The sequence below is a fragment of the Neodiprion lecontei genome, chromosome 3 (genome assembly GCF_021901455.1).
Source record: "Neodiprion lecontei isolate iyNeoLeco1 chromosome 3, iyNeoLeco1.1, whole genome shotgun sequence".
In the NCBI taxonomy this organism is placed as follows: domain Eukaryota; kingdom Metazoa; phylum Arthropoda; class Insecta; order Hymenoptera; family Diprionidae; genus Neodiprion; species Neodiprion lecontei.
In genome coordinates, this window is record NC_060262.1 from 35,162,908 (window position 1) to 35,183,891 (window position 20,984).

A 20,984-nucleotide genomic window follows, 5' to 3' on the forward strand; every position below is an offset into this window, starting at 1 on the left:
TTGCGAAAATAGAAATACGAGGAGCGTATTTTTCCGGGCGTCAACTACACGCTTTGCGAATCTCGCGTCCCGTCCCCCTCCCCCTCCCCCTCCTCCTCTTCCTCGTATATATATATATATAAATCTCGACTCGAAGCTATCGCCTCGTATCTCTCAAGGACCCGACTTGAGCGCGTAAAATTTCAGCCTTTCGTCCCGACGGGACCGATCAGATAACTTTGATAAATGGGAAAGTACAGGTTCGGTCAGGTTTCAGATATATAAGACCTATTTCGCAAAGAAAGGAGAAAAAACTTATGATTAACTGCAGGGGGAATCAGCGATGCGGACCGAGTATTCTGCGCCGGCCTTTCACAAACTTCTTTCGGCCCATCGATCGCCGCGAAGATCGATGTAAAAAAAGTTAAAAAATTACCGACAGTTTGTCAACAGAATTATGACTTCGTTAAAGAAAGATTCATTTCTAATTAGATTGTTTTCAGTTTTTGAAAATACTTTCCTTCAGTTTCGAACAGTCTTTCCTCAGTAGGTGATAATTGTTTCTGAATCCGTTTCTTGGTGTGGAAATTATTTTTACAAATGAAAATTAATTCGGTCGCATTTTTAAAAATTTTTTTCGCTTCAAAGAAAGGATAGTTACGTCACAACGAAAAATATACAAATATCATACGTATATCCGTAGAATAATTTCAAGCTCATCAACACTGTAATTTATAAAGGTTCGTTAGAAATTGACACCTTGTGGTACCAATGGCAAACGTATATAGTCGAACTATTTAATCTTCGTATGAAATTTTGGAATAAAAGATCAGGAGAATGATAATAAAAAAAAAAACAAAAAGAAATTACTACTCCATCAGAAACAATCTCGTCTAATTTTCCTGTACAACGAAGAGACCAAAATCTCTTAATTTAAATGTAACAGGTAACCGTCGGTAATCAATTACCGTCCAATATGCGAGTATAAAGAAAAGAGGAAAGGGTTGTTTCCAATGCAATAAGCGAGACCGGGAAATTGAATAATGACTTTAAAGGACATTGACGGAGAATGGAGCAAAAGTTTGAGAGTCGGAGTCGCGCTGCCGGGCCCGACGAAAAGGGGGACACGTTAAAGCTCCCGAGGGAATTCGCGGGGCCCGTTCCCCGTAAATCTGGCATAGAATTTAGCCGCGGTTTACTCTCGCGCTATGCCTCGAATATATATCCCACCACTTCCACCTCCACCACCATCGGCATCCCCCGCAACACAGCGCCGCGCACTTCGCTCTATCGATTCAGCAAGGAATAACAGAGCGAGCGCAACGCGGCCTCCGAACTCCTCGCATTGTGTCAGCTAATGCACCCCCCTAAGATCATCCCCCAGAGGTCCGAATCGAGGGATCGTTCACTTTGAAATAAAATTATATCTCCGTATGAAAACGATCGGTCTTGTAGGAAACGCTCGTTTTCTCAACATCAAATTTCATCTGTAATACTTGAAAATTTTCGAGTCCGTCGTCAACTTGTACGGATAATGTGGTTCAAGACTTTGAGAAGTAGCCTTGAATTTTTTTCCCGATTTTTCCAAAACCTAGAACACTTTGTTAAATATGTAAAAAAAAATTGTGCAAATAGAGGGTTGATAATTAATAATAATAGGTTTGATCAAGTATAAATGGTAATACGAGGAATTCGAGATGCTTTTCAACATTCAACATCAATGAGTTGAGATACGTTTGGTAATCGGTGGAAGTCGAGCCATCTTTTAACAATGGTAACACATGCCTGCAAAACGTAACTTTTAATTTCTCCCTCAAGTAACAATGCTTCTTTTTATAGGTATTTAGGTATGTCGGATAAAAATATAGCACTAGTTTTTTTATAGCACGTCGAACAAGCGATCTCAACTAATTTCCAATGAAACATATCCCCGATTTGCAGATTGGATAAGACCCCGGAAACCTCAGTGAGTGATTGAAGTCAGGGTAAATAATCGGAAGTAAATGGAAATTGGCTCGGTAAAACGGATAACAAGTAGAGCAAATGATAATGCGGAGTGAAAATGACTTTATCGCAAGACTCATATCGATTTCCATGATTTCCGAAGCTTGCCACGCGCGATTTCTCAATGCGTTACGTCACGTGATTTCAGCTGATTTAATATCCGCAACGGCGTAAGCCACAAAAATCGATTCCCCGTGATTTGAAAGAAAATTTTGCAGATCCGACTCGATTTAGAATTATATTTTTAGCCGTTGCAATGGATTTAGGACTTCCTTAAAGTAACAGCCGCTCGCTCGGCATGAGAAATTACTAACGAAACCCGCACCCTCAGGATATTTTTCCTTTCTCCCTTACTCCGGCGATGGAAAATATTTCACGGCACTCGTTTCGCTCTCCGTCATGCACACGTGTAAGTGCTTTGATCAGGAGCTTTATGGCCAGCTTTTATTCTACGTTCCCGGTAATCCAGAGCACCCCGCACTCTTGTTTGGACGCCGCGTCGAGTCGACTCGGTTCTTTTGAATCCAGCGTACGTCAGTCGTCGCTTGATCAAAGAATCTTCCCCGCTTTTTTCACCCTGTAGAAGCAAAGCTCGAGAGATTTGTTTTTTTTCCCCGTATTTGAATATTCATTGTCGGAGATTGGCGGGCAGAGACAGGGCCAACTTTCCCTTCTGATATTCATAATCACTCTCCAACGGTATTTTTTCACGCTGAATTACAGTCACCCAAGTGCCGATACTCCATAACGGGGATAATCTTTGGCCTAAATTTTTTTACGGCTGTTCCTCCTCCTCCTCCGCCTCCTCCTTCTTCTTCTTCTTCTTTTTCTTCGTCTTCTTCTTCTTCTTCTTCTTCTTCTTCTTCTTCTTCTTCTTCTTCTTCTTCTTCTTCTTCTTCTTCTTCTTCACTCGATAAATTGAATCTCGCAATCTCTTTTGTATTTGTCAAACCTCGGTGGAGGCCTAGCGCGACCTCTCGTTCCTAAAAATATCCCAACAATGGGTATTCATCTCTGAATTCAGGGAGCGAAGAAGCCGCTCGCGTACAACACGAGGACTCGTCTAGAAACGGCTAAGATACACAGTCACGAAATCGTGACGTTGCTCCGTCGGTGCGGCCAGTTTTTCTCATTCTTGAGGGGAGTAAGAAACTTGCGTGCGGGAATGAAATTCGCAACAACAAAAATCAGAGTAAGAAAAAGGAGAAGAAGAAAAATAAGAATAAAAAAAGATAAATGAAAAAGTTCAAGTCCGCGAAGAAATTTCCACCGACAAGATAAATCTCCGATATTGAAACTGCAGGCTCGGATAGATCTTTGTTGTTGTTGTTGTTTTTGTTTCTTTTTTTTTTTTATACCCTATGTACGGAAGGGGTTTCCTCGAGGTTCTTCGGGATGCCGGCGGGTTAACGATTATGCGATTGGATCCTCAAGCGCGGTTTATTCCTTTTGACAGATAGTCGATAAAGCACCTAGCCATGAACACGTCACGATGTCGATGCCAACGGCGTTTTTCGATATTTCATTATGCTCCACTACACACACGGACAGGACAAACCGCCTGGTTGGTTTTCATTCGGTAAAGGGACAAAGAAAAAAACGACCGCACTCCGCCGTGTAGCCAGTTTTAACGTCTAGTCTTTGTCTTCTACCGGTTGTTGAACTCAATTTCAGTTTGAGGGAGTTTAAAAGTAGGGTAGTCGATCGCACGAAACCTGCTGTGATGGGTCTGATCAGAACTCGTGTAAAAAAGATTGATTCCAGCTTTTTCTGCGGGAAGATTAATCGAACGTTGCGTTTTTCGGATGATAAAACTGGTAGCTCGTATCGATAAGTGCACAGTGCGGATAAATCTTGCGCCGATTTAGCGTGATCAGATTCGGGTAAGAGATATGATTTTGGTGATCGCTGAAAAGAGAATAGAGTTCTAGAAAAGACGGAACGTTTTAAAATAGATTTATATATAATGAACAGTGGCGAACACAAATTTCAGTACATTAATCGAACGTCAACGAGCTATAAAAATTCTAAACTTTACAACGCGCTTAAAGTGCTCAAGATATTATCCCTAAATGTAAAACTGAATAAATAATGAAAATGGTTTAGAAAAAAAAAAAAAAAAACGACCTTCTACAAAAGCGATAAACATGTAATAAAGAAGAGAGTGGTTTTAATTGACGTTGAATAAAAATTATACCTTTTTAAAAATATAACATTATTATACGAGCTTAAAGACAGTCTGTAATATGAAATATAAAAAATGATAGATACAGTACAAAAATTGAGCTTTCGACGTTGGTCGTCGTAAAGAGACTCTGACCGATTCGATGATAAAATCCGAGGGTGGTATAAAAAGCGAAGAAGAATCCGGAACCGGATGCGGAGATAAAAAGGAAGGAGCCACCTGCTTACACGCGTGCCAACAACGAACAGCGCCAAGTTTAACACCATTCCTCAACTCGGCCGACTGACAGTTGATACGCATCACTGATACAGAAAAGCTCTCTCCCTTCCCTATTTCCTGGCCCTTTCCTCCATCTCCATATCCATCATCCGACCGAGTCTCTCTCCTCGCGAGTGGAAGAAACCCGATATCGTCAGACGCGGAACGAGTCCCAAGGGTCCGACGACCCAGATAGATGCACCAGAGATGAAACTCGGAGACAATATGACGGCTGTTGAAGGTAATTTATGCCCAATTAACTGATTATTCTGACTAATTTTAATAAGACTGATGGCCAGGACTCCCGAAATCTTACCAACTTTATTGCGTTAAGTACATTTATCATGTCGTCATATTCGCAAGCTGTGAGGGAAGGTCTTTTTGAAGGAACAAGGATAGAAAATAATGGTTTTACAAACAAAAGCTCAGCTCACGGTGCATCGTTTCGGACAGCATAAGATTGTTTAAAAATCTAATATATTCGTTCAATTTTACTCATTTTATTCAGAAGACCGTTCTTTACAAATTTGCTGAAATAAGTTTTCTTTTTTTTTCAGTAGTTAATTCAACATTGCAATTTATTGATCGTAATCAATACCGTGCAATACTGAATAAAGTGACCGATGTCAAAGTGAAATCGAACGAATCTATCAAATCTCCGACCACTTTGAAGCTATTTTAAACGAAGCTTCGATACCTAAGCTTTTGTTTACAATTCCGGTAAGTTATATTTTCGTTCTCTTGTTTGAACAGATCTCCGCCGCTTACGAATACATGCAATCATTCGATATAAACACTCGATGCGCGGTCATCTCATTATAAAACCCACAAGGCGTATCGATATTTTCCATCGCGCAATTCTTTAACTCGATAATCATTACCGCGGGCTTTAATGTTGTTGTTGCACGGCTCGCGTACAACCGGCAGTGAATATATTTATCCTTTCTATTTTTCGGCCTGTCCATTCACGATATTAACACATGTTTCGGCTATCTGCAAACTCATCAACGTCCCTCCCAATAAGGTGTAACACTCCGAATTGGTATTACGGCTGCAATTTTATCGATCTATCAATTCTCCTCCCTCCAATTTAACTTGCCGAAAGTCATTGCGGTGCAATTTCCCCACCGATTACACCTGTTCGCTTTTATTTTACGCAACGCAAGAGCCCGATCTAGCCATACTTGTAACGAATTGTTATATCCAACCATGTTCAATTTCGCGAACATGGTGCGAACCGGGCTGAAGCTGTGTAACAACTTATTACAGACAGCTTCGTTACAACGCCTGCGACGAACGGATAATTATAAAGTTCACCGCAAAGAGAAAGAAATGTAACGATAAAAGAACGAAAGCGTAGGGAAAAAACTAACGTAGCGGATAATTGCCGCCTGTGTAATAAGAAATAAAAACTTTACAAATATACGCAGGTGTTACGCCCATGCGTGTGTAATGCGAATTTCTTTCTCATGGGAATTCGCGGTTTTTATCATCGCCTCAATTAGGTGTCTGTCTTGAGCTTCTTACCTACAGGATGTTACATCTGTGCAGGGTATGTCTTTGAAAGAATTGTTTTTCACTCCGCATACCTTACCATAATATGTCTACCGCATATTTACATACTCGTACCTGTATAGAACGCAGACATCGGTGAGAAAAATAGAATTGCATCGGCCGACTCTCTAGCGACCGGTTATTCATTGAATATAAAAGTACCCGCAATTCGACGGAGTGATAATATATTTTCTCTTTGTTTTTATTTTTTTTTTTGTTTTAACTCATTTCCCATGTCAATTATTCGTCATACCGATCGAATTTAGATGAAATTTATACGGATTCAAAAGTTGTTTTAAGCCGAGTTTAAACGTTCCGTATCAACATGTGAATATGTGAAATATGTGGCTCGTTTCGATCGTTATTGTGTAATATAATAGTACGATTTTTATTTTGTTTTATTTTTTTTACAACGCGATAATTGCTTTTATCGATCAATCAATTAATAGCCACTGTCTATTATTAATTTTTTATTCGACCGACCGATTAATCGACTAATCGCGAACACGGTCTCGGTACGATAAAAAGGAACGGAGAAGTTTTTCCAATTGTACACGCGGCGCAAGCGAAGGTCTGTAACAATATATTATACAGCTTTACATTATCCGACATCTACACCGTCTTTATTAATTGTTATTGCTTGAACTCGGTCATTGTTACCTATAGTCCGTTCCAATTCACTTACAACGCAAGTGTATAGCACATTCAGGGGGCTGACTCCGGTATTGTGACACTAATTGTAGGACCGATATCGCAAGGTTTCCTATGCTGAAAGCACCCGGGGTCTAAGACTATATATTATAGAATCGTCACGTTCGCCGTTGAGGCGCCGTCCCGTACAAATCCTTATATCGAAACAGCAATCAGATGGACGGAGAATCGAACAGCGATTAATATCGTCGTCGATAAATATTTGGTGACGTTTGAAACCAGAAATCACTTTCCGATTATAAGGCTTCAACCGATACGCGACGTACCTAACATCGTAATACATACCTTGTAGCTTTGAATCGTTATTCTACAAAGACGGAGTCAAATCTAAGACGGTGTCATTTTGCCTGAGAGTCGAAATAAGAAAAAACAAAAAAGAAAGAAATTTAATAACGCGATGACGACGGCAGTTAATGGTAATGAGCTTCGCTTATTGGCAGACTTACATAGAGCCGACGTATTGCTTATACGTTTGCTTGTGTGTTTCAAAGGTCGAGTGATAGATCGATCTCAAGCAGATCTCTGTAAGACCTTTGAATTATTATACTCGGGAGATAGATTTTCTGCCAGCTCATCTATAATCTTTTAGCCTTTACAAAACCCCTCGGCGATCGCATAATAAAGAGATTACATTATTACGAATTCAGGCATCGGAGTCTCGCAGAGCTCTCGCACATTATTTATCGTGTGGCGAAGTTTGCTGCTCAAAATTTACAACCTATAATCAAATAATTCAAATGTCAACGACGCCCAGCTGTCGCAACTGTTTCGTTAACGCCTGCGCCTAATTATTTAGGTGCGAAAACCGACGGATGCCTTGCAATCAGTCGTCAGAGAAATCTCACACTCGATGCACAATAATTAATACGTCCTGCTTCAATATCAGCGTATCTGACGTACGACGCCGGATTATTTAATTAGCATCACAATTCTGGCTGATCGTGACTGATGGTTAGAAATTTCTCGAAAGATCTTGTCGAGCCGTTCTTATTTGTCGAATGGCCAGCATCCTTCTTGCGGTGCTTTAACCGGCAAGCCTACATACGTAATTTGCAGTTGTGAATTTTTGACTTAGAGAATGGAAAAAGAGAAGAAAAAAAAGATTCTCCTACCGAAAGATATCACAAGTGAATAACGTACCGCGACTCGCGTTTATCCAAATTCATAAAAGGTGACGAAGACTCGATGGAATTGAGGATGTGCCGAGGTGTAATTAAATAAACCTTTGTGAGCAATTTCGGTGGGCAAGAATAAATTTTTAAAACAATCTCCCCGGAGCAACGGTGTGATATGTTTTTCTTTTTGTTTTCTTTTTTTCTAATTCCTCTTTCGTTTCCTTCATTTTTCGTTCTACTCTTTGCCAAGGCAGAAGGTCGTGCCGTGCTGCGTTTTTGCGCTGCCTGATATTCCCGTTTCCAGGTTTAATTCTCGCTTCTTTATTCCGATTCGGGATGTGGACGATAACCGTGTTCCATACGCGTAAAAAGCAACACGGCTCGACCATGTATGTGCAGCAGAAAGGTTGGCATATATATAACTATACTATACCGCCGCAGGGAAGAAGAGGAGGAAAAATATGTTGACTCGTTCAACTTCATATATTAATAAACGTTAATTATTACACACAGGTGTAGCGCTTATTATGAAAGATCCAGGGTTCCGATCGAAGTAGTAAACGTGTAGTTTCGAAGGTCCGAGATATAATCTGCTTTTTAAAAAATATACACATTATATACATGTCGAGAAAATGAGAGTGAGAAGAATAATCAATAAAATTACAATTCAGTTATTAATTTTAAAAAGTACGACGAACAGCGCGAATGTTTCCAAGTTACGACCGTGACGACAGACTTTTTAAGAACCGTCTCAAAGATGGCGATTGAATGAAGAAAAAAAGAAAAAAAAAAAAAGATGAAAATAAACCAAAAAAAAAAAGAAAAAAAAAGAAAAAAAAGTAACGACATAAATTATAACGATTGCCGGACTGCGAAGAACACTCGTTACGCAACGTTATAACCCGATACAAGACGGCGTGTGTGTGCAGATGATGTTCTCTTGACAATAACAGCTCTATACGTGAAATAATTTTATGGTTGGCTCCAACGATCGCAGCTCAATACCTACGCGTTAAATTCTTAAACACGAATATCGCGTGTGTACGTGTTGTGTAAAGACGAGCGAGAATCGGCTATATAAATTTATTTCGATCAAGTGATTGACAAATTTATTCCTTTCCACTTTATCAAGCTATACCTACATTTTATGTAGGACGGATCTAATGTTTTATAAAAACAAACGTGAATTCGATCAGATAATTTTTGCGGCGGATAATTTATATAAATTTTTACTCTAAATTACCTGTAATATAACGCAGACGCGGATTTGTAGCGATCTGATGTTTTTCTCGCCGTTGATGGAGTGCAACAGGTGTATAAGAATTTATCGGATGACCGACTCGAACACTTCACCTTTTATTTTTGGGCCGATTCAACGCGTCTGCATGACAAGAGTGTACAAAACATACATATAAGCGTCTCACAGCACACGTGCAGAAATTCAAGTATTTATTCATATTATTATTTTGCAGAGATGACTGAGCTCGAACGATAATAATATAATTATACTTTAATCGAATAGGCGTTTCGGTCTTAGTGTAACAAGACGAAACTCTTCATCCTTACTCTTCTCGTGTTCTACAATAACAAGAAACGTCGGTTCAGCGAATATCTGTAATCGATTCTTGTTACCGTTTCATGCTCTTCTCTCCTCGGCACTGATCGAAATTGCAATTATTGTATCACGAAGTGTATCTGAGAATATCGCGTTAATCTTACCATCAATCACGCCGTGCGCTGCGAATTCGTCATTGATATTTAGCGATCGAGTCATGTGTTCGTTTTTTATTGCACCGGGTAGATCGTCTCGAATAATATAGACGCGTAACTTAAAGCGAAAAATATCAAGAGCGACCGGATCATTTCTTAGGATGAAAAATGTATGAACAATTCGACACAGAAGCCTGCGTAATTATCTGTAACGACACATGTTTCGATGTGTAATTTTGCTTTTCTCGCTACCCTGATAACGCCTTGTTACAAGTCTTGCGAAATTGTTGAGATGGCAGTGCCCACACTCGTTATTACGTACTTTCTACACTCGGCGAGTGTATAAGTCAACCTGCCGGCAGGTGGATTACGCCTCGGGGGCATCGGTTACATTGTCGGGTCTTGTGTCACCGCCGAGGGAATTAACTCCGAGTCATTTCCCACCCGCTAAACACTCGCGAGCATTGCGCAACACGAAGAATATTAACGTTTCCATTGTTATAAGCCGTCGATGTCGATCCTCTTCGAAAGGAGACGAGAATCAATTATCCTTTAATCGCGAAACGGACTTGAAATATTCTCAAACAAATAAACGACCTTTGGATTGGATGATAAAGTTCTTCTTTATCTTGTATCTAACTCTACGCATAGTTCATAATTTGATAATATCTCGGGTCCCGACATCCTGCAGTTTATATTTTAGAACTAGATCTTCCATTTTCAACGAAAATAATTATTACTATCTAATAATTCATCGGTAAAAATTAAATTTAATTCTCTTACCCGCAAGAGGTTCCTTACAATACAACCGAGGTCTACATTCTTTCAAATTATACACCTGGTATATACTTGTTCACATAATTTTACAGTAAATTATCGTTACCGCGGCGTTTTGGCCAGGGAGATTTGTACGGAATTGAATGTATTATTCAGGGGATCGGTTCTCTCTGTTTCTCTCCGCGCCCTCGAGCACGATAATTTTAGGGCTTTTTGCGTTGCGGCATGACGGAAATTTTCCCAGAAGTAACGGAACGGCCTTTGTTTATACGTTTCATAATTATGTTGCGCGCACTCTTTTTCATCGTGGTTAAAAATTTCTTCTTTCTTTCTTTTTTTTTTCTTTTTTTTTCTAATATCACTTTTGACCACGTATTCCTTTTCTTTTCAGTTTTTTTCTTCGTCCGCAGTTCTCGACCGTTGTCTGTGCTGGACGAGAGCGCTGATTAAAACTTTATTGACCCTCGTCATCTCTACCCGTCGTCGAACAAGGTTTTATCGCATTTCTAGAACGAAAACAAGCAGTGAATAGCAACATAATCAAATTTAAGAGAATCTCGAGCAATCGCATAAAATCGGTCGATGCCAATCGCTTTGCTCCGTGTTGTGTAACGATAGAAAAGCCAATTTCATATTTCAGACATTGGTAGCAATGCGATTCACGATAAATAAGCTCTGATATTTCCAATCGTGTTTCACTCTGTATTGCCCCGATTAACTTCGTCACGCTCTGTCAGCACTTCCGTTTTCGTCTCTTTATTTTCTTCTCTCCTACGAATCAGCCACGTCTCTCCATGTTTTAAACCAGAGTCAGATTCGCTATCAAGTTTCTTTATACGGTCAGAGTTACTGTAATTGTAACCCGGAGAATGTGAATCAAAGGAAGCTGCTCGGGATGAAAACGTTCCCTTAACCCGACCTAGTTCAGCGCTTCATCATTTCCCCTGTAAACAGTTTACAGGCTAATAGAAAATGGTGTATTTTCCTCAACACACGTGTAAAAAGTGTACAGAACCCATTTGTTGATAAAAGCTGGGCGAATATTTCCATTTCGTTTTTTTTTTCGCTTGTGTATTTCTAGCTTGTGTAATTTTCGCCCACGAGAAGATTCGTTCGCCTGTATAAACCTCGCACAGGTGAGTATGTATGTTGGGTTGTGCGGGTGGAAATTTCCGCATTATAAATAGACCTAATGGGGCACCCGCCACAAGTCGGAGAGTATATATTTTTCTTATCTCTCGTATGTTAGAGTGGCCGCCGTCAGCGTCGATTTTGCTTCCCAGCTCCAAACTTCGCGGCGTCTCAATGACTCAACTTACACTATTACACACAGCGAACGACAGTTCGAAGGTTAATTCCGGAAGATGAATTCCTTGGGAGACGTCGAGGACGATTTCTCGCTCGCATCTCCGTACTCTCTCGGCTCTCTTATCCTCCTCTGTCTCGCTCCATTAGATGGGGACCAATTGATTTGCACGACGGGCCAATATCCGATTCCGACCGTCTTAAATCACCGTGCTTGCGACGCTGCAGCCACGATCAGAGCTTTCATCAATAAAGCACGTTATCTACGGCGGGAACTGTCGCCCTGATTGGTCCGAAGACCGTCTCGTCCACGTGTCTTCGGGTGTATCTTCGTGTACGTTCAACGTTGAGCTTTAGAATTCGGTTTCTTCGGTCGAAAAACCCGCAGGCTATCACGAAGACCGCGAAACTAACGGACAGATGGTTGAGTGATTGACTCCTTTTTGCGTAAATGAGCGCTCCATCTTGGACCGAATAATCACGGAGGTTCGAACCTCTTAAATTCACTCCGATTCATCGATCGCCACAGTTGCGGCGACGTGCCTCATTGTATGTACAGAAATTATGAACGACGAGTGAACTTTCTTCGATCCTCCAAGTTTCGCAACTGTCTTCATGACCGAAGTCTTAGGAACGGTAAGGGCACCTGCTTGTATTAAAACCATTTCTCGGAGAAGGTTCGTGAGAATTTAATGTAGCGTCAATCATTAATTCTTGCTATTACGATTATACAGCTATGGTTAAATAGAACAAAATGCGTTGGTTGCTATTGACGCGGTGTCCGAGCGACAGTAAAATGGACTCAAGTGTCAGGCGGTATAAACTGAAAATAGGGTGATGCGGTTGATTGACAATACAGCCAAAGAAAACAAGGCATCCGTCACTGTCGCTGGAAAGTATAAGCTATGAAGTATAAATATAACCGCGTAGAAAACAGAAAGTATAGTAAACCATGGAACGGGTATTTGAAATTCTAAGTAGGCGGCCGAGGAATCGGGAGATCCGAATGACCGTGTGGAAGTGTGTAAGAAGAGAGCCAAACGCAACGAAAACATGTAATTCCATGGATATATCGAGGATAATGCGATGGTAGTTCATGTGTCTTTTTTTTTTTCTTTTTTTTTTTTGTTCGCACTATTGCAAGAGAAAGTAAAATTTGACGCGAGTACCGAGATCGTCTGTATACTTTATATCGCTTCAATTGACTCGGCGACAACACCCTTCAAACATCCAATCAAACATTATACATACCATATATACATATATTCCAATTCGAGAGAAGCGAAGAGGACAGATTTGATCGGCTTGGCGTGCCTGCGTGTGTCAGTTAAAAACGACGGAGCGAACTGGACCGATGACACTTGACACTTGGGCCTGTCGTCGATGTCAAATGGCGCAGTATTTGTCGTCGATACACGTTGACGCGGACGGTCACGAATCTGTGAGCTGCGACATCCGGCGTATCACACACACACACACACGCGCAAAGGTTTGAAATGAAATTCTTATCTGCAGAGATCAAGGCCGAAGCGGAGTGGATCAAATCCATCTCGATCATCTCGAAGGCCGGGAGAATCTTTGAGGTTCGATATCATCGTCATTATTCGTTGACATTTGAAAGTTTTTGGGAACACATTACGATGACCCTCTTGTGGTTGGCGCATATCCGGAGAAGCAGCGAGCTCTCTGGTTTCACCTTGCGTGAAATTAGATTCGGTTGGGAAGAGATCGCATTTTCCAAATTACCGAGAAACCCGAGGTTGAGTGCTTAGGCCACGCAGGTACGGCTGTAGGCGGGATCCTGGCCGAAATAAGACGTATATACTTACCTCAAAGTGCAGAATCCCGCTAATAGGATCGGACTATAATTTAAACGGACCGCGCGCTTATTACGTTTCCGCATAAGATATATGTTACACGGTACAAAGCCACTTTCTAATTTCCCAGCGATACGTTATTGAGTCTATCGTTTATCGACTGTGCCAAATTCCTGCTCTTTAATTAGACTAAGTGAACAAGGATTCGACCTTCGAGAAGCTACGAGGAGTGCGCGACGCGTTCGCAAAAACGCAACGGATCGGAATCGATTACCTAATCAGGTAATTTCGTCAGACACCCTTGTTTTTCTCCAGTTCGTTTGCAGGATCATTCGTTCCGCTTATCGACCACGTCCATTCGGCGTTCCCTCAGCCTGGATCTTGTTTCTCGATTCAATTCCCTTCTCGTCTCCTTCCGGTCGGAAGAGCACTTTTGTTATTTGCAATTTTTTTATTTTTCCATTTTCCTACAGACAAAATATACGACCATGACGAATCCGTCGCGGGACTTGAACGAAAAAGCACCTTCATGGGTGATGGCCTCGTTATATGGTCCAAGTTTCAAGGCGAGTTGAATATATTTATATGTCGGTGAGACGATACGCTTCCTCCATGTGTGACACCCGGCTCGGAAATAGGTATAAAAACGAGGGGAATTGGAGAATTGAATGGTGCCTGAAGTGGAGGAGGAGACGGTTTCAGGATACGATATTTGAAATATTCAAACTTCGGGTACAAAGATGCAGGCCGTCACGTTCATGGACCTCTCTACGTCTATTGCCTTGAGAACTGGAGGAGCTTTTCCTTGGGTTTCCTATCACGATGTAGGTAAATTCGCGTAAACACTATATGAAAACTGACAGCTTTATACGTATGAAAACATTCCGTAACCTGAAATAAAAAAAAGTATCAAAACATTCTGTCGCATTTCGACAATACTGCAGGTACATGAAAACCCGTGTTCCTTGTCGTATAAGGCTCCGTCACCGTAAAAAACACGTTTTGCCGTCTCGTTTCGCGATCATTTACACTTCGAAAATTCAGATGATCGTAATTTTTTATTCGTGCCGAGAAAAATTGCGAAAAAAATCAGGTAGCTGTAGACGAATGGCAAGAAATCACTGCCTGAATTTAGTACCGAGTCACCAAGTAGCTCAAAAGTTATCCTCGTTTCAAGGACGCCGATAAAGCCGCCATTTTGCGGAAATGGTGGATAAGTTTGGAGATTATACGTTTTACTACCTCGTTCCTGGACGAGGAATAGATACGGCGAAGATATTTAAAAGAAATTTTTCATCCAATACGGTCACATCGATGTAATTGTGAACGTGATGAGTCGGATTTCATTCGACGCTAAATTTCAGCTGCCACGTATTTCACACGTTCTGTTAAACGGAGTTGAGCGAGCCGTAAGCGTGGAATTGTCCGGAGATTTGCATCGTTTCACCGGGCTCGGAGTATTATGAACAGGGAGGTCCGTACGAATTGTCTCATTAGGCACATCGTTTAACACTTATCAAGAGCCTCGCTGCTCAACGTCGCTGCCTGCACTGCTTTAGACAATGGAGAGCGTAAGAATAAACGCGTTGATACGAACATTTACGAGGGGATGTGACCCTCTTTAAAACGGATGTCCTACGTTTAGTTTCGCGATTAGCTGCGCGAGCCCTACATATGCTAAGCTGCTTGTGGCCCGTGTCTACTTGTTAACAATTTAACAATTGGACCGTGGACAATTTGTTACTGGTTCTACAAATAGGGTATGCATCGACAAGCTGCTGTTTTATTTGAAAGCAGCATTTCTTTTCGCTACCATCAAACAAATTTCTTGCAAATGGTAAGCAAAGAATCATCACGGAAGGATATTTCTGAGATCCAATTTAAAAATATCCCTCCAATAACAAGAGGAACATGGCATTTTTTTTTTTTTTTCTTTCTAAATCATTTAGACCAACTAGACGCATTTTATGATCTGGACTCAATTCTGGGATTACGTTGTATGGAATGAAATTATCTAGAAAAATGTCTATAGAGAAAAATCCGTAGCTCACACTGTTAGAAAGTATATTACAAGTCTCTGATCGAAAGTCAATTCAATGTGAAAATTCTTCCTCAAAGCCTTTAGTAGCTAAACTGATGTGTCACTTGACAGCAAAAGCTTGAGTAAGAAGATTTATAGGCGATCCAATTCTCTGTAAAAATGTCTAAAGGACAAGATCTACTCTAACTTCAACCGTTTACAAGACATGTCTTTTTGTGTAAACATTTTCTCTTCAAACGTCTTTACCGGTAAAACTGTTGATTTTACAACTTAAATATTCAACTGACACCGTGTTACTTACGATTAAATGGGAAAACTTCGAGTTCGGAGGGGGACCTTTTAAAATTGGATTTAAGAGATATCCTTCAGCGAGTATTCCTTTCTCGCTATTAACAACAAGTTTTTCAGTCAAGAGTGATTAAAATAAGAAAAGAAAAGAGAAAAAAAAAAAAAAAAGATACGTTGCTTCCAGACGAAACATAATACAGACTGTATCCTTACACCGGATCCATTCACTCTAGCTAATTTACATTTGTTTCGCCCACCATGCGTTGTATTATTTGAAACAGAGAACCAGAACGTAACTCGATATCCAAACTTGCGCCGCTTAAACCAGCTCAGCTTTAGATTTCACCGAAATTCGCACGTCTAATTTCGGGCTCAGATTATGACACGACCCAGCCGTTTGCGTTAATGGAAATACTAGACAACGAAAGTCTGACATTCGACTGGCTGTATGCATAATAGAGTAACGTCGTGGCGTCGGCTGATCCTAATTAGTGCAGCTCGATGTTCACTCAATGTTGCAGATTTTACCCTCTCGATTACCGAGTTGAAGTGTTTATTTCGAATTCGAAAATCGCACGTCTCACGAAGTAAGGAAATGGCGAAAAACCGCGACGAACTAATTCCACTAGCATATACATATGCAATATTGGTGTATATAATATTCTTATCTTTCTTATCTTTCGTTTATTATCGGCGGTTCTTTGATGTGGAAAAGCAGATGGCGACGAATGAAATAAGCAGATTACCTTTTTATTACGGGGTTTTCAATTCGTATCATTAATTTCCGAATGTAAGAAATTCGGATTCGTTGCGTCTAATTTACAAACTTCAGTTAGGGATTAATTTTATTCCATAAGAACGTGTGCAAGAAGTCCAGCTAATACACTCCTCGTAATATTTTATGCCTCCTTTTACGTCTCGCGTTAAGAAATTCATGTGTCAAAAGATTTCTTCAATCTTTCAAGTTTCAACTCCATCAACTTTTCCTACTTACGTACGTTAAAAATTGTTTTTCACGATCCAGACACTGAAACTACACTTAGTCCCTTGGCGCATAAGCCTGGCCGTCGCAAAGAACCTCCCTTTTATTAGATAACTTGTTTCTCTGCCTAATTTGGTAATCGGATCCGGATCATTAGATAAATTGAAGTAAAAGTAAGAGAATTATACGATCCGACTGCACTTGATCAGAATTATACTCACCGAGCCATACACGAGGTCCAAACTTAACCGGATCAGCCAATCAAACTGCAATTGGGCTTTCACAATTCGATGTGCATATACGTGCATGACTACCGTATACGCGTTTCGTGTCGAGCATACTTGTCGTATAATTTTCTTTCGCTTGCGGTATACAAATACAGTGTTATAATCCATCGGTCGATTGTCTTTGCAAATTGATAAATTTACAAATTCATCTGATATAAATTCTCCGAGCAGTGCACATTCGTATCGGAGAATCGGTACAATGCATTTCCTGCAGACAATCAGAGGGCTGATTCGTTAAAAAATACGCTTCAGCAGAGCTTGATAAAATTGAATAGAAAAGGGGACGCGGCTTGTATTAGCGAGTAACTGTCCCTCGGTTCTGAGTGTGGCAATTTGCATATCGGTCACAACGCGAAGTTGAAAAGGCTATCTCTCCCCGAGTGATAACGAATAATCGATTGCTCGCGTAGCTGTGAGTTGTTACAGAGCAGATACACGCGGCAGAGAAGAAACTCAAGATCGGGCCAGAGTCCGAAGTGATAAGAGGAGGGGTAGAGGAAAAAGTGAGCTCGGTATCGAGCAAATTGAAATCTCTGGATGAGCTATGCGTGGGATATAAATATTATACGGTTGATCGGCGTCAGCGTCGTAATTAACGCTACGCGTGTACACTTGCACAAGTCAGTTTACCACCGTCAATGTTGAAATGATCGTTAAAAATAAATAACGTTATTCCGCATTTATTGTTACAGCTGGCAATGTATGGGGGGACGCATGTCCGCGTAAGACTCGACCACCCAGAATCGGCGACATTCCAAGGCAAGTAAACGCAGTAACTAATTACGGTAATTAGTCCAATAATTAACTGTCCCTGAACAGCCTGAACATGCGACTTGTAACGTTTATGCTGAGAAATAGTCTGGCGCTCAGTTTCGGCTGTCAGTAATCGAGTGTGGGTCAAAACTTGGATGGATCAATGTTTGGAATGGCGGTTATACAAAAACTTCAAACGTGCGAAAATAAAATGACGAATGATGAATTGGTGGAAATCTTGATTTTCGAAAGTGTCACTGATCGGTGTTACTACAGTTTACTTTAGTGTAGTACCTACTACGAATCGGTACTTGTTTGAAATTTCAACCCAATAATCGATAAATTGAACCGACGAGTCTCGGTTGGCTTAAACCAATTCGATCGTGTCACTGATCTGCAAAAATTGACGCGCTTTTTGCGAATAATTAAAACGGTCGATTGGATAAGATTTTTCTTCATTCGTGATATTCTTTTAAGGTCGGTTTTGCACGACTTTGGTCGACGTTCTCCGCGTATGGACATAGCGATTCGCCATTTGTAATTGACCACCGAACGCCGAACTTTCCGCTAAACACAGTCGGTCACTTTCCCCATTGTCCTCGGGTTATGCAATAATATCGTTTGCGAATAAGGGACGCTTGCGGTGTTGCACGGGTCGAGTAACGAATTCTCGGATTCCATGTTCGGAGTAGAGCTATTTTTTGATCGACTGTATTCCTTCCTGAATTTCTTTTAAACTTCGTTTGAAATCTACACCGCATAATTCTGACGAATAAGTTATCGCAGAAGTTTGCGAATTGAAATTTGGATGTAGAGAAAAAATTTGACGGACGTTCAAAGAAATTCTTCGCAAATTTTTCGACTTTCTGAATTCACAGTCCAAAAGCGATGGAAACATATTAAATTCGTTATATATCTGGATTTTTTCGAGAAGCTTCTTTTTGTTTCTCTCCATTTCTCGACTATAATACATGGTTTTATTCTCATATGTTCGCGTTAAATCAGGGTCAAGAATTTTCGAACCAGTGCAAAAAATTAACTGTCTCAATAACGGAGAATGTACTCTAAAAAGTGATGAAAATTCTATTGGAAAAACCTGCAGGTAAAGTCGGATATTACGGCATGCAAAAAATTTATCAATCTGCAAATAGCAGCTGTAAAATCTTCTTTAAAAATATCTCCCCCATGGCGTGCAGGCGAGCAAGGTGAATGCATGAATGCGAAAAGCGTAATCAATTCATTCGGGCCCAATGATCAGCGTGAAAAAGTGAAAAGGGGTGAAAATTTTCGGGCAAATGCGCTCGGTGATTGAAATTCATCATGGATACCAGTTAATTCGGTTCGCCGGAAGACATCAAAGCGGTTTTATGGTGTCGCGTTGCATCGATTGACGGAGCACGGATATTACCGCTGAAGAAACCGAGGGAAAGATGAACTCTCGTCACTTTATCACGGAGAAATCAGAGGACAGGCAAACTTGTCGAGGGGTGTTATTTTTTGGCAATGATAAAAAATCATATCGTGAAAGAAGGCTTTTAATTTTTGCTGATAATTAAAAAACCTAAGACTGATTGTCAGTGTGTAACAAAGATGTAACGATGTTGTGAATTGAAAGTAGGAAATTTTACCCCAAGTAACATGACTTGTAATTCTAAAAGTGGTGCGTAATTGTTTGACTACATTTTTCTCGCGATAATTTCGAAACCGGTCCTATTATTTTGTTAAAATTTCATACAAACACATCCTGTTGTGATACGTGTAATAAGTGGTCTTTGCAGAATCTAGAATGATTTACGTTCGAACAAGACTTGTCGCTTATAGCTCGCGGAGTCTTATAATATATTATAATTCGGACATGAATCATTCTGGAATTTCTGCGAAAACCACTTACTTATCTACGGAATACATTAAAGCCGCGATTAACCGAGTGCAGCTCATCTCGGGTGGGGTTTAACCGGGCTTCTTGAGAAATATTTCTTTTTTGACCTTTCAAAATCCACTTTACCGTCCTTAGATCGACAAGGAGTCTGCCGCTGCACACATTAGGATGTGGATTGAAATTACATCAAACTCGTAGGTGGCTGGGGTTTCGATGTTGTCGTGCCGTGTTAAATATCTTTTCGCAAAGGTCGTTTCGAGTAACTTGATTGTAGTCGAGGGTCAGTATTCAAATTTCAAAGCTTGTAAATTAAAGATAAAACCAGTGTCTTTCAAATCTGAGCCTTAAATAGCATTTATTCAAAATACGCTCAAAGATGAAGAGTAAAAGGGTGAAATCACCCCTTTAATCCGTTATCACAGATGACGTTTCGATCGTGGTTTGAAAAAAGTTTATCTGGGCCAGTGCAAGTGCCAAGTTGCCTGGAAAGAGGGAATTTGATTTATAGTACGTAGTTACTAGAAAATTCTGTAGTAAAATCGATATCGTTACAACAGCTATTTAAATATTATCAGAACCACAAGAAAATGTGATATAAGTAACTATTTGGTGTTAATTTTAGTTTTCAGTACCATTTCTCGTATGCATTATTATCAAGTTATTTCAATAGTTATAAGAAAACGCGGTACGAGTGACCATAATGAAACGAAAAAAAAAAAAAAACTGACACACATACGCCATACATTCTGGCTAAATCGTAAATATAACTTTTAATTTATACCCAAAACGATATACTTTTTGGTTACGATAAAAAGCAGAAAAATAATCAAGCACCGTACCTGTTCGACCAACGAATGTCTCTTTTAAATCGCAACCCACATTTTTCTCACCACATAATCTCAAACTTAAAATCCGGGTAGTATGACGGCGCAATTTCGATACCAAATTCCGATTCGCAATGTTAAAAATCATACGAGTACGCTGATCCGTGATCCACCTTATAAAAAACATTTTTTTCTTTTTGTTTCGTTTTTTTTTTTTTCCCCATCCACCCGTATACCATTCCTGTTATCACGAAGTTCGACGACGTCGTTCCATCCGCACGTCGCTATAGAGACCTGCGTCTCAGCTACTGTACAGCGAAACAAGTAAGCGGCACCGACTAGGCGGAGGAGGAGGAGGAGGAGGAGGAGGAGGAGGAAGAGGAGGAGGAGGCGGTAGGTCAAGAGGGGAGGGGGGCGGGAGGAGGGGGATCGGAAAAGACGCGGAGAGGTTCGACGACGGTTGAGAGTTCAGTGGGCAGCCGCAGTCGGGCGTAGAAACGGCCCGCCGCGCGATA

General features: G+C 40.6%; 2 protein-coding genes across 2 annotated transcripts in view; one reads left to right on the plus strand and one right to left on the minus strand.

The window, feature by feature from the left end:
* Positions 1-20,984, minus strand: part of LOC107224743 — a 66,220-nt gene that overhangs the window by 22,275 nt on the left and 22,961 nt on the right. The window lies entirely within an intron of this gene.
* Positions 3,416-20,984, plus strand: part of LOC107224728 (serine/threonine-protein kinase STE20) — a 47,319-nt gene continuing 29,750 nt past the window's right edge. Inside the window, exons 1-2 of the mRNA XM_046734179.1 lie at positions 3,416-4,667; positions 17,706-17,772. Of these exons, the coding sequence (XP_046590135.1) occupies positions 4,634-4,667; positions 17,706-17,772 (101 nt within the window). The 5' untranslated portion in view covers positions 3,416-4,633. The remainder of the gene's footprint in view (positions 4,668-17,705; positions 17,773-20,984) is intronic.